General features: G+C 35.4%; 1 protein-coding gene and 1 long non-coding RNA gene across 2 annotated transcripts; one reads left to right on the top strand and one right to left on the bottom strand.

Annotated features, from left to right (window-relative positions):
* The first annotated feature begins 6,261 nt into the window (after positions 1–6,261).
* Positions 6,262–14,714, top strand: LOC693040 (eIF 2a kinase). Its single transcript, NM_001044017.1, is given in 3 exon segments — positions 6,262–6,457; positions 12,269–13,608; positions 14,331–14,714. Coding segments are annotated over 3 exon segments (1,740 nt in total). The 5' UTR covers positions 6,262–6,396; the 3' UTR covers positions 14,670–14,714.
* Positions 8,968–10,973, bottom strand: LOC134201875 (uncharacterized). Its single transcript, XR_009972883.1, has 2 exons — positions 10,878–10,973; positions 8,968–10,652 (listed from the first exon to the last, which is right to left on the bottom strand). It is a non-coding gene; the product is annotated as an uncharacterized LOC134201875 (long non-coding RNA).
* Positions 14,715–15,469: the final 755 nt, after the last annotated feature.

Here is a 15,469-nt window from a genome sequence, read left to right as displayed (position 1 = left end):
GTGTTTACAAGATTTTAAAGTATTGAAATTACAATAAAAGGGACTGTTTAACATCAATTTCTTATCACAGAGTAATTAGTTGATGATCAGTAGGTAAATAGTCATATTTGCGCCGACACGGCCATACTGACAGGCGGTGCGCGCTCTGCACCGGCCTCGTTGATTCTCGTAGGTTTTTCTTTGATTCTCATTGACCTGTAGGAATAAAAAGTTTCTCTGAATAGCGCATCTGTTATACTTGCGTTACTTGTAACTATGAAGGTTTGAGACTTATTAATGCGATTTGATTGTAGGGTTCTCGGAGGGTATCGTAGGGTTCTCGGAGGGTATCGTAAGGTTCTCGGCGGTTCTCGTAGAGTTCTCGGCGGTTCTCGTAGAGTTCTCGGCGGTTCTCGTAGAGTTCTCGGCGGTTCTCGTAGAGTTCTCGGCGGTTCTCGTAGAGTTCTCGGCGGTTCTCGTAGAGTTCTCGGCGGTTCTCGTAGATTTATTTAAGGTGTTCGGATAAGGATGTTGTGGCGTACACTGTGGTACTTATGTAGTGGGCGTACACTGTGGTACTTATGTAGTGGGCGTACACTGTGGTACTTATGTAGTGGGCGTACACTGTGGTACTTATGTAGTGGGCGTACACTGTGGTACTTATGTAGTGGGCGTACACTGTGGTACTTATGTAGTGGGCGTACACTGTGGTACTTATGTAGTGGGCGTACACTGTGGTACTTATGTAGTGGGCGTACACTGTGGTACTTATGTAGTGGGCGTACACTGTGGTACTTATGTAGTGGGCGTACACTGTGGTACTTATGTAGTGGGCGTACACTGTGGTACTTATGTAGTGGGCGTACACTGTGGTACTTATGTAGTGGGCGTACACTGTGGTACTTATGTAGTGGGCGTACACTGTGGTACTTATGTAGTGGGCGTACACTGTGGTACTTATGTAGTGGGCGTACACTGTGGTACTTATGTAGTGGGCGTACACTGTGGTACTTATGTAGTGGGCGTACACTGTGGTACTTATGTAGTGGGCGTACACTGTGGTACTTATGTAGTGGGCGTACACTGTGGTACTTATGTAGTGGGCGTACACTGTGGTACTTATGTAGTGGGCGTACACTGTGGTACTTATGTAGTGGGCGTACACTGTGGTACTTTTGCCGAGGCGTACACTGTGGTCCTTTTGCCGAGGCGTACACTGTGGTCCTTTTGCCGAGGCGTACACTGTGGTACTTATGTTGTGGTGTAATTTTGGTAATTAAAAATAAAAACTTATCTTTGAGTGTTGATTTTGTTGCTCGACCATGCTGATTTGTGGAGTAGATGTATAGGCTCATCGGCTGTTGCTGGAGGGTAGTCTTCTTCCGCCGATATGGTTAAATGGTCTCTAGGTTGTTGCTGAGCGGAGGCGGCATGTGATCCCACTTCTGATGACGGAGGAGAAACGATTCTCGACGAAATGTCTTTAAAAAAAGGGTGACGTCACCATTGCTGACGTCACGGTCTTTAAGTTCTCGATGATGACTCATATTTGGGCTTCCAAAACAAAACTTCACGAGAACTGCGTATATTGCACGAGAAGCATAACAACGTTACAGAGAGATCCGTACTGTACTACGGCTCGGACACGAATGAATAAACGCTAGACAGCACGGCCGTATTTATAGGACTTCGTACACGTCAGCGTGTTTACAAGATTTTAAAGTATTGAAATTACAATAAAAGGGACTGTTTAACATCAATTTCTTATCACAGAGTAATTAGTTGATGATCAGTAGGTAAATAGTCATATTTGCGCCGACATATATATTTATGTATATCTATATATTTATATATGTGTATTTATTTAAGTACGAGTATTTGTATCTAGAAATATTATGTAAGTTATATATACACTTATGTTTAAATAATATTACCTTCACACTACACCTACCAAGGTTCATCTCTGCACTCCCCTAAGGTAGACTGTTACACCAGTCACTCACATTCGCACGAATACGCAAACCCGCAAGTGTTGGATGACATTTGCAAATGATTATGCAAAGTTTTCGCTGCATTCGTGGTTTTCCAAGCTGTGTCGGTTTTTTAACAGACATCAAAGCGCGCGAACCGCGATCCTTCGCGTAGTCTTCCACAAATTCGTGTGACCAGTTGCGCCCGGGATTGCGAAGGCAACGAACGTTTCGCTATTTTCATAGATCGTGACGTCTACTGTGTAGCGTATCTTCATCAAAAGAAATCCCATAAAAACAGCATGGCTGTTAATGATGTCTGGGAAAGAATTCAAAACTCTTTTTCTCTTCAATGTTCTGTTGACGAATTAAAAAGGAGGAGAAATTCGTGAGACATTCGTAAACAAGTGTAGGAGGAAGTGCAAAGGGGTTCGCAAATTGAGTACCGAACCTATTTGCACAGCCGCTAAGTTTGCGAATGAATGTTTGACGACCCTTCACATGCGCGCAAACATTTGTACAATGTACGAATAGTTGCGCGGATGTGAGTGGCAGGCATTAGAGAATACCTATGGCATTAGGTCCGCCTTTATACTTTCTAGTATATGAAGTTATAAATAAATAAAATCAAAAAAAGGTGGCGTGTGATGATGGTTTGCTTAATAGATATAAAATAATTAATAATTGGGAATTTAATTGTTTTATGATCGAACAATCACCAATACTCGTCGAACAAACGATAATTGATCAAAATTAATTAATCTGAGTGATAAAAATAAAGATATCTAGTAAGAGGGGCCCACTTAAGGGTGATCATTTGTTTAATTAATTATAAATAAATAAAAGACGTACAAACAATTTTTACATTCGAACATTAACAAACAAACGACGAACAAATAATTAAAAATAACAAAAAATCGAAAATCCAAAAAAGGGGAGCCAAATTCACTGAGCCACCAATTACATATTTTATGTTCAAAATATGTACGTATGACGAAATTTAGTGAAGCGTGGTGATCCCAAAGTAATGAACATTTTCCAAATAAAATATGACCTAAAAGTCTATATTACCAGAACGTAAAATTAAAATAAAAAGCAAAAACATGGAGGATAGAAACTCTACGGTTACATTATGATTTAGGAGTGGGTGATATAAATCGTATCTAGATTCAATATCTATATACAGCAATATCGTTGAATCCGATATCGCCCCGCACGAAATCTATATATCGATATCAGCCGATACACGATATTGCTCGATGTGATGCGCATCGGCATATCGACCGATTCGTGAATATCAGCAATATTCGTTTGGTTCGTATCGAATCGGCCAGAGTGAGTGAGCGCACGAAACAGAAACAGGCATTATCCATACAATTGTAAACCTTATATTTAAGTCCATATGTCTGTAGATTATTCTTAGCGTATCAGCAGGATACAATTTAGGAAAGAAGTTTCAACTTTCGATCCTAACTTGAATGCAGTATAGCCTATTTGCATCGTTGAATTTAATTTCACGCGCTTTGACCTTGAACTAGAATTTTTGGACAAGTGTTTATAAATACTTAAAAGTTTTTTGTGTTTGATTTTTAAAGTACACATTTTTCTATTTTTAGTTGAATCCAAATAATTGTGTTTATTTCTTGTGTTTGTATTAAACTTTTGAAATCTACACTCTTGGTATATTTTGTAATTTAAAATTAAGACACAAAATACTAAAAACTGAAAATAATGTAGCCAGTCCTAAGCCTGATAAAAGCATGAAGGAAAGTTTTTTGATATTTTTATTTTCATGTTCTTTTTATTACTTTTTAAATTAATACGTGAAGCAAAAACTTTGTATTCCTTTTTACGAAAATTGCGCGGACGGAGGAGTATGAAATTTTCCACACTTATAGAGAATATAGAGAAGAAGTGCACAATGCTAATATTTTTTTAAAATAATGCATAAAAGATACATTAAATCAATAAAGAAAACATTACACACACTACATACCATGTATTTGACGCACACACGCATGCCTACTATTTATTGTCAAACTTTTGTTCTTGACGTCTGTTATCAAATTGAGAATAGATTAAATATTGTTTGCCTTTGTTTATATTTTTTATAGTGTAGTCTTGGCGAAATTTGTGATTATAGAAGTATAAAATACAATCATAATAGTGTACAAACTTACAATTCCAATTAATTATAGTCGAATTTCGACTACTGCGGGACCTCTAGTTACTTTAAAATCATATTATAAATTGATATCAGAAAACCAACCGTATAACGTTGACTTAAATCTATATCTACTACGATATTATATCAGCGTATCGTTTCAAATCTCAAATATCATGAACAAGAAAATCTACTAGCATCCATCAATACCGTAAAATGGGGCGATTAGGGACAAATTCCAACTTTATGAGCAATTTTAAGGTGGTTGTTGATGTATATAATGCTATATCAGGATCAAAATGATTGAGTCTTGGGGGCATCTTTGTTGTCTAATTTAAAATTATGCAACTAGCGTTCCAGTTTAAGCAAAAAATGCAAAAATAGGTGTAATCCCTATTTACCCGAAAATTGCGGTTAATTGGGACGAAATGAGAAATTTGCTAGGGTTGGCACTACTTTTATTTTTATATATAGTTTTAATTAATTAATTTATTTAGTTGCAACAAAAAAGTGATCATCAATAAAAAAAAATTGAAAAACTGACAAAAGTACATGGCAGACATCACCTCAATTATAGGTGCAATCGACAGTGCTGATATTTCTATCTGGGTTAAGAGATTAGGTGTGTCGGTTATTCCATGGATTAATCAGATGAATACCCCTACTCTGAACAAATATTAAATATTTTATTATGTATTACTTAGACATTTTTGTCCACCTTGAGATTTCATTGATCTTGTTACATGTCTCTGCAAAATCGACTTACTTATATTAAATTGCTTATCTATTTCAACTAAAGACTTATTCCCAATTTCGCTTCGAATAAACCAGATTTTTACCAACAAATTTAAAAAATATTGTTATAACTACATAGACAACCCTACAAACCTGTACCTATTTATACTTAGGTCGTTTCCATTTCACGTATTCTCATCCCAATTGACCTCTTTTTCGTTGTTATTTGTACCTAAGTCGTCCCCAATATCCCCAAAAACAACAGATTTTTACATGTATTTTTATTTAATCAAATACATTAAAACCAATAACAACTGAGACTTACCTTTAATATATATGCTGGTTCAAACACTAAATAACGTTTATAAATCATAGTCGTCTTCTATTATTATCAAATAAATCAAAGAGAGCAAAGTTTCTAGCACTAAAATAATTACCACCACAGGAAGTTAATTTGAAACGCGATTTTTTATAAGTTAGCAGCTATTATCATGCATGTTCAGAGTTGTTTTGTGAACTTTCAACATTCTACTATTAAACTACAAAAAATGGAAGATTTTGCAACGAATATAAAACTTATATTGAGCGTCGAAAGATTTTCCCGGTTTTTTCCCGATTCGCCTCTCAATCCCTAATCGCCCCATTTTACCGGTATATAGATTCAGAAAATATATAGATTCAATATCCGATATTGATACTCGATATATAGATACGATTCGATACGCGGCAAAACCGATATTACCCACTCCTATTATGATTCAAGCAAATAAACACATGTAGTAAAGTAGGTATAAACTTGGTTTGTAGGTATAAACTTAAAAGTGATGCCCGAAACGACTAATTTTGGCATCCGAAATTTCTAGCATTCTATTCGAATAAAATGTCAGTCGTGATGTTCCAGAGTTCGCTTTAATTTTCGAGTTAATTACTCGAGTTCTTCATTGGATTTGAATAACGTTAAGAATACAATAAACAATAAGTTCTTATTTACATTAGCAAAAACTTTAGTCAAAGGGCTAATCAAAAGACGGAATAAGTCTAGCATTTTCTCAATTAATCAATAAATTATTTAACTCCAAGAGTACTTATTATATTTTTATATGCTAAGTCCCATAATAATCAAACTGGACCTAAATAAAAAAAAAGGAAATATCTGTCCTTTTTTAAGAAGAAAACAGTAGTTAAAATTCAAAACCTTTGCTCAGTGTTCGATTACAATGGATAGGTAGGATAGGTAGAACAAGAGTTCTAGCTAACCGGATTTCATTGGTTAGTTAGTAAAATCGAGAACCTACATAAATACTTATAATGTACTATTCGAGTAATCCAAGATGTCAGATTGTAAAATCGACATTGGGCACGTCACGTCACTATAAAGTATGTATCAAAATCGATCAATCAAACCAAGGCAGCGAGCGAAGGATGGCAAAATAAAAATGCATTTTGCGAATCGTGTGAATGCATCAGTAAGATGGCATTGGCCTGACTTCTACGAATTGAAAATCTTAAAAACATCAAATTTTGATTGTAGTTAACAATTAATAAAAAATGGATAAACATAGCCAAGACAAATGGAAAGCATTGGCGACAGTGAAATCCTTCGATTTAGGTAAGTTTTACATCTCTGAATGATCTATGTTTCATGGCATAGTCATAGTAAAATAGCTGGCCTGGCATACATTAACTTGTATAGAATATTCTAAACTTTACACAAGGTAGGGAATGACATTAGATAAGAAAGGGAGAACATTTGTGCATAACGGTATTTATTTTCTTCATAATGTAAAAACTATCCACCTACAAGTATGTAATATGTATGCTGTTAGTGATTATAAATTTGTTATTTTTTTGTTTATAATTCGTAAATTTTTCTTACAATATTTGAATTTTTCGCAATATAAGATGATGAAATAAAAGTATATGCATTATGCAACTATCTAAAATTAACGTGATGTTTTCTTGCTGTACTGATTTTGGTTACAGTTCTGTCCACTTTTGAAATTTCTGTTAAAGAGCGATTTCCATTTTGAAGGCCCTAATGATTTTATTCTTTGTTCTTATTAAATATGTTTAGAAACTTCGAGATCTCGAGTTCGCCAAGTTTGTTTGTAAATGAGTTTAAAAATTGTTTTCCAATACCAATTTTTTAACAGAACTATATTTTGCAAAATCAATACTTGAGGAGAAATTGCTGCTTGTGATTCTCCATGATTTAACTGTCAAGTTTCAAAAGGTATGGTCTTGTGTTTGTTATTAATAAAATGTCAATGCTCTTAAAGTGTTGTTAGCTCGATATTGCTGTTAAAAATTCTGCAGTATATCTTATAACTTTGGGTTCACATCTTATGTAAACATATTCCATATCCTATGTCTGAAGAGAAGTTTTGGCCAAAAAGAACTTGGGCGCGAAAGTAGATGTGACATGTGAGAAAAGAGTGGGAGTCAAGAGATGATGTATGGTAGGTTTCACAATGTAGAACACGGGCAAGAAGAAGCTAAAAGATAACACTCTTCTATAATACTCTTATTAAATATAGGTGAATCTATACTTATACTTATATACTTCATATTATATTATAAAGATACTTATATACTTGATATTATATTTGTTTGTTTGTTTGTATTGAATAGGCTCCGAAACTACTGAACCGATTTGAAAAATTCTTTCACTGTTGGAAAGCTATGCTATCCCCAGGTGACATAGGCTATATTAATGATATTTTAAAAAAAATTTGGAATCCTTACTGAAACCCCAATAATGTAACCCAACCTGTAAAAAAATTACATTTTTTTTTACATCGCGTGCGCTACTACCCTTGCGAAGCCTGGGCGGGCCCCTATCTAGTATAAACTGTCTCGTTAAAAAAAACCTGAATGAACCTGAAGAACCTGAAAACCTTAATTGAACCAATAAGAATATTCTATATTTAATGGTTGAGTTAAATAATGATATTTAAAAAAAATAATCAAATATAGTATTGTAGTAAAGTATTTGTGTATAGTGTCTATCACATAATAATTTATTGTGAGATTAAACTGAAACTGTAAAATTAGTTTTTTAAGCAAATATTAATCATTACTTGTACTTATATAATATTGACTTATATTTGTAATATATTATATATTCATAAAATATTCATTTAATAAAATATGCAAATATTCATTACTAATTGCAGGATGTATTGAAAGAGATACATAAGTACAGTTTATATTCAACACATGAGAATCTTTAATTATATAACTTTAATTTCGATGAAAGCAAAGTTAAAGAATTATTTTACATTGGTATTTACACCACAAATAGTGTAAACAATTTTTGGAAACAATAATTAATTAGCCATCAGGAAAGGAGTTTAATCCTTTAAAATGATTGATCTCATAATTTTATGATGATAAACATTATCAATGGCACCATTGTAATCTTATGAAACTAAGATAAGGTATTTTGTTTCGGAAAAAAAAAAACATGAGTCATTTCAGTTATTTATATTTAAATATTCATTTCCTTGTTCTTTCCTTGTTTAAATATACATTGCAATTTAAAATGACTTAAAATACAACCCACGACCTCATTCATATTGCAAAAATACAATTGAGCTTAATTGTATTTACGTTTACGTTGTAGATGTCTGTAGGTGAGCCGTGAGCTCGTCAATAATGTATATATATTATATATTTCGTATGAGTCACACATATCATAATAAAAACTCAAAGCTATGCTCTCTGTGGTTAACCAACAGTAGCAGCCACAAAATATTACATGAGATTTCTAATTACTAGGTCAGTGAATTATATCATTATGTCCCACATCTTAAATTGATTTTCTACAACAATGGATGTCGTATGCTTCTTTTTTCTCCTTGTTTAATTAATAATTGTTCTTTCTGTTTTCTAATTACTTTTTGATCTACTGCTGCCCTCGATAATGAATAAAGTGAATATTAACGATTTAGTCTCATTGTGAATGCTGTAATAGTGTCATTTAAAGATTTATTGTCTACAATGAAAAATCTAAAAAGCTATCCCTTTTAAGGTGTCTGTGATGCAGAACCAAAAAAATAATATGAATATTAATAATGTTACACGCTGGGGTTCAGGACAAATAAAATTCCACCGAAGTAAAACTTAAAAACTGTATTCAACACTTAGAACACTTAAAACACACAACAAACACTTTAAAGCTCTCAATTCGCTTCTTTCGCTTCGCTTCAGGTGATCCGTTCGCTGTTTCGCTTCAAGTAGTTCCGATTACTGACTGACTGCGTTTTTTTTATGATTGAAAGATTACTGGTGGCCCGGAGGCCTTTCCATTTTCACCAGGACAGGTGGGCGAGCAAAGGCTCGGACAGGTGGGCGAGCAAAGGCTCAGCCAGGAGGGGTGGGATTTGCTAACAACTGCCCGAGCGCCTCCGAAGGAGACCTAACAACTCAAGAGCAATTGCTTCGCAAATGAATCTGCTACCGGATCGGAATCGCGACCCGCTGAGAAGATCCGGCGAGAAACTCAGCGGGCTGATGCGTGGGTTAGGTTGCACGTCGACCTCTTTGTCGAGTTCGACGAATACGGTTACCGGGGTTCCTCAGCCTGCTCCTAGTGTTAGAGCTGAAGGTATCTAATGCAAGAGTTATTGGATCGGATGGATCCGTAAGGACGTGTCTAAGGCGACGACGGTACTTGCTCCTGCGTGATTAGGATTCGGGGAGTGTCAGCGGCGGCAACGATAAGGCGATTATCATGACGCATAAACGCTGCAACGCTTTTATAGTCGATACCACATCCCTAGAATTATCGAGAATATTCAACACATTTCTAATATTGTGTTTCCGCTATCTGACAATAGATGGCGTTGTACTTCTCGAGCGTTCTAGGTGCTACTAGATCTTTCGGTATTCGTTCGACTATTCGGCGATAGTCTTACCGGCGCACACTGTATTATTATCGAGATCTAGCAGAACTTAATTCAATCTTGCGTGAATTTATCTTTTTTTAATTTTACGTGTCATAAAATGTTAATATTAGATGTTATTTCGTATTTCTAAATAAATAAATAACATTAATTATTAATAAAAATCATTTATTTCTTTATTTTCTTTAAAAATATTATTTTTAATACTGCAACTTTGTTCTAAATACACAGGAAATATATTTTATACCCCTAAATATTCTAAAGACAAAAAAAAATTCGCATAACCTTCTACCCATCTTCCTCCGTCGAGTAAGTTTCTTCTCCCATGTTCTATTTTGCGCTGTTGATTTGGAAGATAGAAGTGGATCTGAACCTATCAAAAATCAGTTAAGTACGTATCGATTGGTGTTAATTCTGTTTGTTTTCCTGCTGAAATACTCGCGATTCCTCCTATATTCCTTATTGTTCGCTTCTTGAGCTTCTTCTGCTAATTGGTCCAAAGGTAAAACGCATGTTTCAATTACCTCTTTTGAGTGTGAGAGGATTTTGTGTATACTGGAAGGCATGCAGTAGTACCAGGAATAATGTACTAAATAAAGTTTGGCATATGTCTTGAACTTGTCAGGATCTATTTCTAAGTCGGATGAAACTACCTCCAAGATAACAGAAATGTTTGATTAAATCCAGATTGATCCCTGTTATGTTCGCTTACATTTCTCCCATTTAGATTGTATTTTTGCTGTGAGACTACTTAATATCATTTGAAGTGATCGTGGAGGGCTTCTACAGTCCTCTATGTCATAATATTGTAGTATTTTTTTCAATTATAAGGTTATTTGGACCTTTTATTGGAACCTTGGGAACCATATATTAAAAATATCTCGCCTTTTCATTGTGCTGAAAACAAAAAAAAATGTATGAGCGGGGCAAATAGGAGCAAGGGATTCCAACAAAATTTTAAAGAACATTAACCGTAGAATGCTATAACAGTGATTTCCCGGTGTATACACTTGCATACATTTTTAAAAGTCAACACTAATACAAAAAGAAATTTTTTTTCAAGGACTACAGCAAAAACGTCATTAACTAATAACATTTCAATATTATAAGGTTCAAACTTACCTTAACGTATCCTCGATGATATAACAAACGATAAAAATGACAAATTATAGCACTTTAAGCGATAAGAACAGACCTGTTCGCATTCAGCAATAAAGCAAAACTAAACAATACACTCGTGCTAGTACGCATAAGCTATGTTTCGAGACTTCCCCTGTGTTATATGGTGTTACACACTTATTAATTTTATTTAATATCGGTTATTTAGTTATACACCTGTGTAATAAAAGGAATTTTAGGAATATTTAGAAGAGTATTATTTTTTAATTAAGTTCTGCTAGATCTCGATAATAATACAGTGTGCGGCGTAACAATAATTAAAAAAAATTTAATGAGGCTTTCTATTACGACTTTTAAGTAGTTTTAAGAAAACTACAGGAACTTTGGTTCTTAGACACGTTCTTCTAAAAAATATCTTCGATTAAGTTTGGACTATAATACTGTACATCTCAACTTTCCAAAATGTATTGTCATATTATTCACACAGTCACAGCACGGTGATTTGTGTTAAAAATTGTTTAAATTATTTGCTATAGTGATTTAAAGCATAAATCATGAATAATGCACATAACCAATGATTGAATGATCACTTTTATTGATTAAAAATCATTTATAGTCTAAGAGCCAGTGAAAAATTTATTTGAGCTAATGTGAGTGAGCTAATGTACTAAATACTAAGCAATATACTCGCACTTGCATCTCTCTTGCGCCCACCCATGTATAAACTGCCTCCCGCTCGCTCCTACGGCTATCCGACATGCTTGTCTGGCAAGGGGTTGGAAGTATCAAAAATGTCTTGCTAATGAGGAAACATCATTTACTTATTACCTAAGTATTCTACATAAAAATCAGCTTTTTATACTATAACGAAAGTAAAATTATAATTTCATGAACATTAAGGGTGTCTGGCAATGAAGAACGTGATTTTTCATAATATTCTGAAGGTATTACCAAAAAAATCGCACTTTATTATTTGATGAATTTAAATCGGTATATTACACACTTTTAGTACCGTTCACCTACCAAAGCCACAGTCCAAACTTCATAATAGTCCATCGTTCTTACCTGTGTTGGGAGCATGCGCTGACAAACTTTGAGCTTTTATAAAATAACGAAGGTCTTGGGGTTCACGGGTTCTTGTATTATTATCCCTTTATATTAAAAAGTGATGTAAAGAATCATCAGATAACTAATGTTAAGATTTAAGACAGAAATTGAAGTATTTAACATAAATCACTTAAACAAACAGAAGTTTTCTGTCTAAAAAAACAAGAACTGTAAGCTAAAGGATAACTACCTTTTCCGCCTATGGCCGAGATTGAAATAAAATCCTGTGACGTGGTTAAAATAAATATACATATTTCACTAGTAACAACTTCTTTATTATTTTTCAGGCATATCGGCTAGTCACCATGAGTCATTCGTACAGCAGAGTAGACAACAGATTGATGTCATCAATGCCCCAACCACAACCCCAATCAGCCTCCTAGTTCAATCACTCGTTAAACAATTGTGTTCATTGTTACAAAAAGACAGTATTATAGCCAATCAGCTTTACAACAAAATATGTGAGAAACTTCATAGTATGAACTTGATTGACAATTCGTATGCTATGGGAGAGTTTGAAGCTATGAGAAGTCAATATCAGAGAGCCTTGTATCAGCTTGTGACGGTCGCCAGCGGAACAGAGATACCGATAATACTGCCAGCAACTTGGCCTATAGTTCAGCCGTCTGGACTTGAATGGTCAAGATACCATAGAGAATTTGAGGAGCTCTACTTCATAGCTGGTGGAGGCTTCGGGAGCGTTTTCAAAGCGCGACACAGACTAGATGGCGTAGAGTATGCCGTCAAAAAAGTTTACATTAAATCTTCAGACGTCGACTCTATCATGAGTCATTTGTCGGAAGTCAAAACAATAGCCAGTCTCAATCACCCGAACATAGTAAACTATAAGGCAGCGTGGCTCGAACCCATGATAGAGTCTACAGTTAAAAAGAAAGGCAAATATCAAATGGACACCGACAGTGACGAGTTTTCATTAAGCTCTGACCTCATATCATCAGCACATCCCAACGTAATAAATTCATTCAAGACTCACAACTCCAAGGAGTTGACCAAAAACAAGAGCCTGTCCGACTTCATTATTTCCTTCAAGAACTCCAACAGCTTCGAGAACTTGAACAGTTCGAACGAAGAACTGCAGGTTTCTGACAGCGATGACGAGTCCGTTTCGCAGGAGGAGAATGCCGTTTGCAATCTCTTTTCCAGTAAGGAGTACGAAAATTGCTCTCGTATAAACCTTAAATGGGCCACCTTGTTCATCCAGATGACGTTCTGCCAGCAAACCTTGAAGCAGTGGCTTGACGAGCGCAACAACCATATGTCAGTGTCGCGAAAAGGTTCCGACGATTTCACTCTGCCGTTACATGTGTGTGAATCTCCAATTGAGGCTAAAGATATCACGTTCCCAGCGAGTATTAATCACATTGACCTGCTGATAGACATGTTCACGCAGCTGGTGCGTGGTCTCCATTATATACATTCCCGTGGTATTATCCACCACGACATAAAGCCGAGTAATGTATTCGTCGCGCCACATGAAGGTGGCTTGTTGGTGCAGTTGGGTGATTTCGGTTTGGCTTGCCCGTTACAGCAGTCCCATAGTGGATTGGCACTCGGTACACATATGTATGCTGCACCGGAGCAACTGGATGGGCAGTGCAATCCAAAGGTGACTTGATCGTACAATAATATTAGTGAGCTGTGGCTATAATAAAAAATAATAAGAGGTTTCTCACTAAATCATAGCGGCACAATTTTGTATAGTCTCTTAATCTGTTTAATTGTTCTATGATTAAACACGTCTGGAAGGTAGGAATGTGTATATTCAGTTTAAGCAATGGACACTGATAAAACATTAATTAGTTGTGATTTTAATTATTTTTAAAATTTAAGTAATGTAATTGAAATTTGTTTTGTTAAATATACAATGCAGTTTAATTTTTAATTATTAATAAAATATGCCATTTTCAAAATCGGTAACATAAAGAAAATAGAGCAGTTGCCTCACAAAAGTTTGTCCTGTCACATGGGACTTCATTCATCCTTCATCAATGTCACCCGTGCTTTTAATAAATTAAGATTTCTATTTTTTTTATGAACAAGTACTGTATCTCTGGACACTTGCTCAATTATACACCACATTAACGTTAATATCTATCTTTATGCTATGAGTTGAAATTATAAGTCTTTTAAGGTCTGCTTACCCCCCAGGGCTGAGTCTGTGCTTGCTTATCTGGTCTGATCATTATCTGACCTTGTATGTAAACCCTAATAACGACGAAATGACCACCGAAAAACACATTTAAAATGCTTTTTCTGATCACAGAGCTGGTATATACTGTATTGTACAGGTACTGTTTTATTAATTAACTATTTCTTTTCAATTTTCAGAGCGACATGTACAGTCTGGGTATAATATTACTTGAGTTGGTAGAACCATTCGTGACTGATATGGAACGAGTGAAAACTATCACCGACCTCCGCAAAGGTCAGATTCCAGCTCACCTCACTGCCAACTACCCAAAAATTGCTCATATCATCGGCAAACTGGTGCAAAGGAAGCCCAGCAAGAGACTGGACACGGCCCAGCTGCTGGAGGAACTCAAGACCCTGGCCGAGAATAAAGATGACACGATCAGATCGTTGCGAGAGGAGCTCGCTGCGAAAGATGACGAAATAGCTAAACTCAAGATGATGCTGGCGAACTTGAATTTTAAATCTTCAGTGTGACTGAGTGTGTGTGTGACTACTTAATAAATTCTAGTATTAACTTTTAAATATGCCGTTTTATTTAAAATTAAGATCAAGTAAGATGTGTTTTTGAAGTCGTTGAATATTAAACGCCCGGTTATTCGTATCGAGCGAAACAATTAAAATATAAAATTATATGGTAGTATATTATTTTTGGAGTTTACTCCTTTAGAATCGATTTACATATATAGGCCCGGGGTATGAAAATTATGGGGACCAAAATCGTACTAGCATGTCACACGAAATGCGTTATGCGCCTGATTGCGCATGTCACACGAAATGCGTTATCGCAGGTGACGCCGGGCTGCTGCGCCGGCAGTCCGCCACAAAGCCTCGTACTGATCGCGCGTTTCTCTCATTATTGTATTTTCATATATTTGTTAGTCGTTTGTTTTGTGTCTCGTTAATTTGTTAATAATCTGTAGTGTATCGTGTTGTCGTAATATAGAACTATTTCTCGTATTGTTTCGTTTAATTTTTTATATCCAGTAAACTCCAGTCGTGCGTCGGAGCGGACACACACACTTTTTTTTTTTTCAATCACAATTTTGTGCAAAATCAACATGTATGTATTTATTTAAAAAAGAAATAGCTGGAAAGGCCTACCTAGTTGAATTCTATGTCGGCCTTGTCTAGAGGATAATACGCTCTGTGTACTCGTCTTGAGAGATGCGACTATAGCTTTTAAATTCTGTTGCCAGATCTGTTTCTTACAAAACGCGTGCTTTTTAATGTTAAATTTTTTACACGCGTTTCTTATTGTTGGTGAATTGTTATTT

Source organism: Bombyx mori, chromosome 4 (assembly GCF_030269925.1).
Source record: "Bombyx mori chromosome 4, ASM3026992v2".
Classification (NCBI taxonomy): Eukaryota; Metazoa; Arthropoda; class Insecta; order Lepidoptera; family Bombycidae; genus Bombyx; species Bombyx mori.
This window is presented reverse-complemented; position numbering and strand designations above follow the sequence as displayed.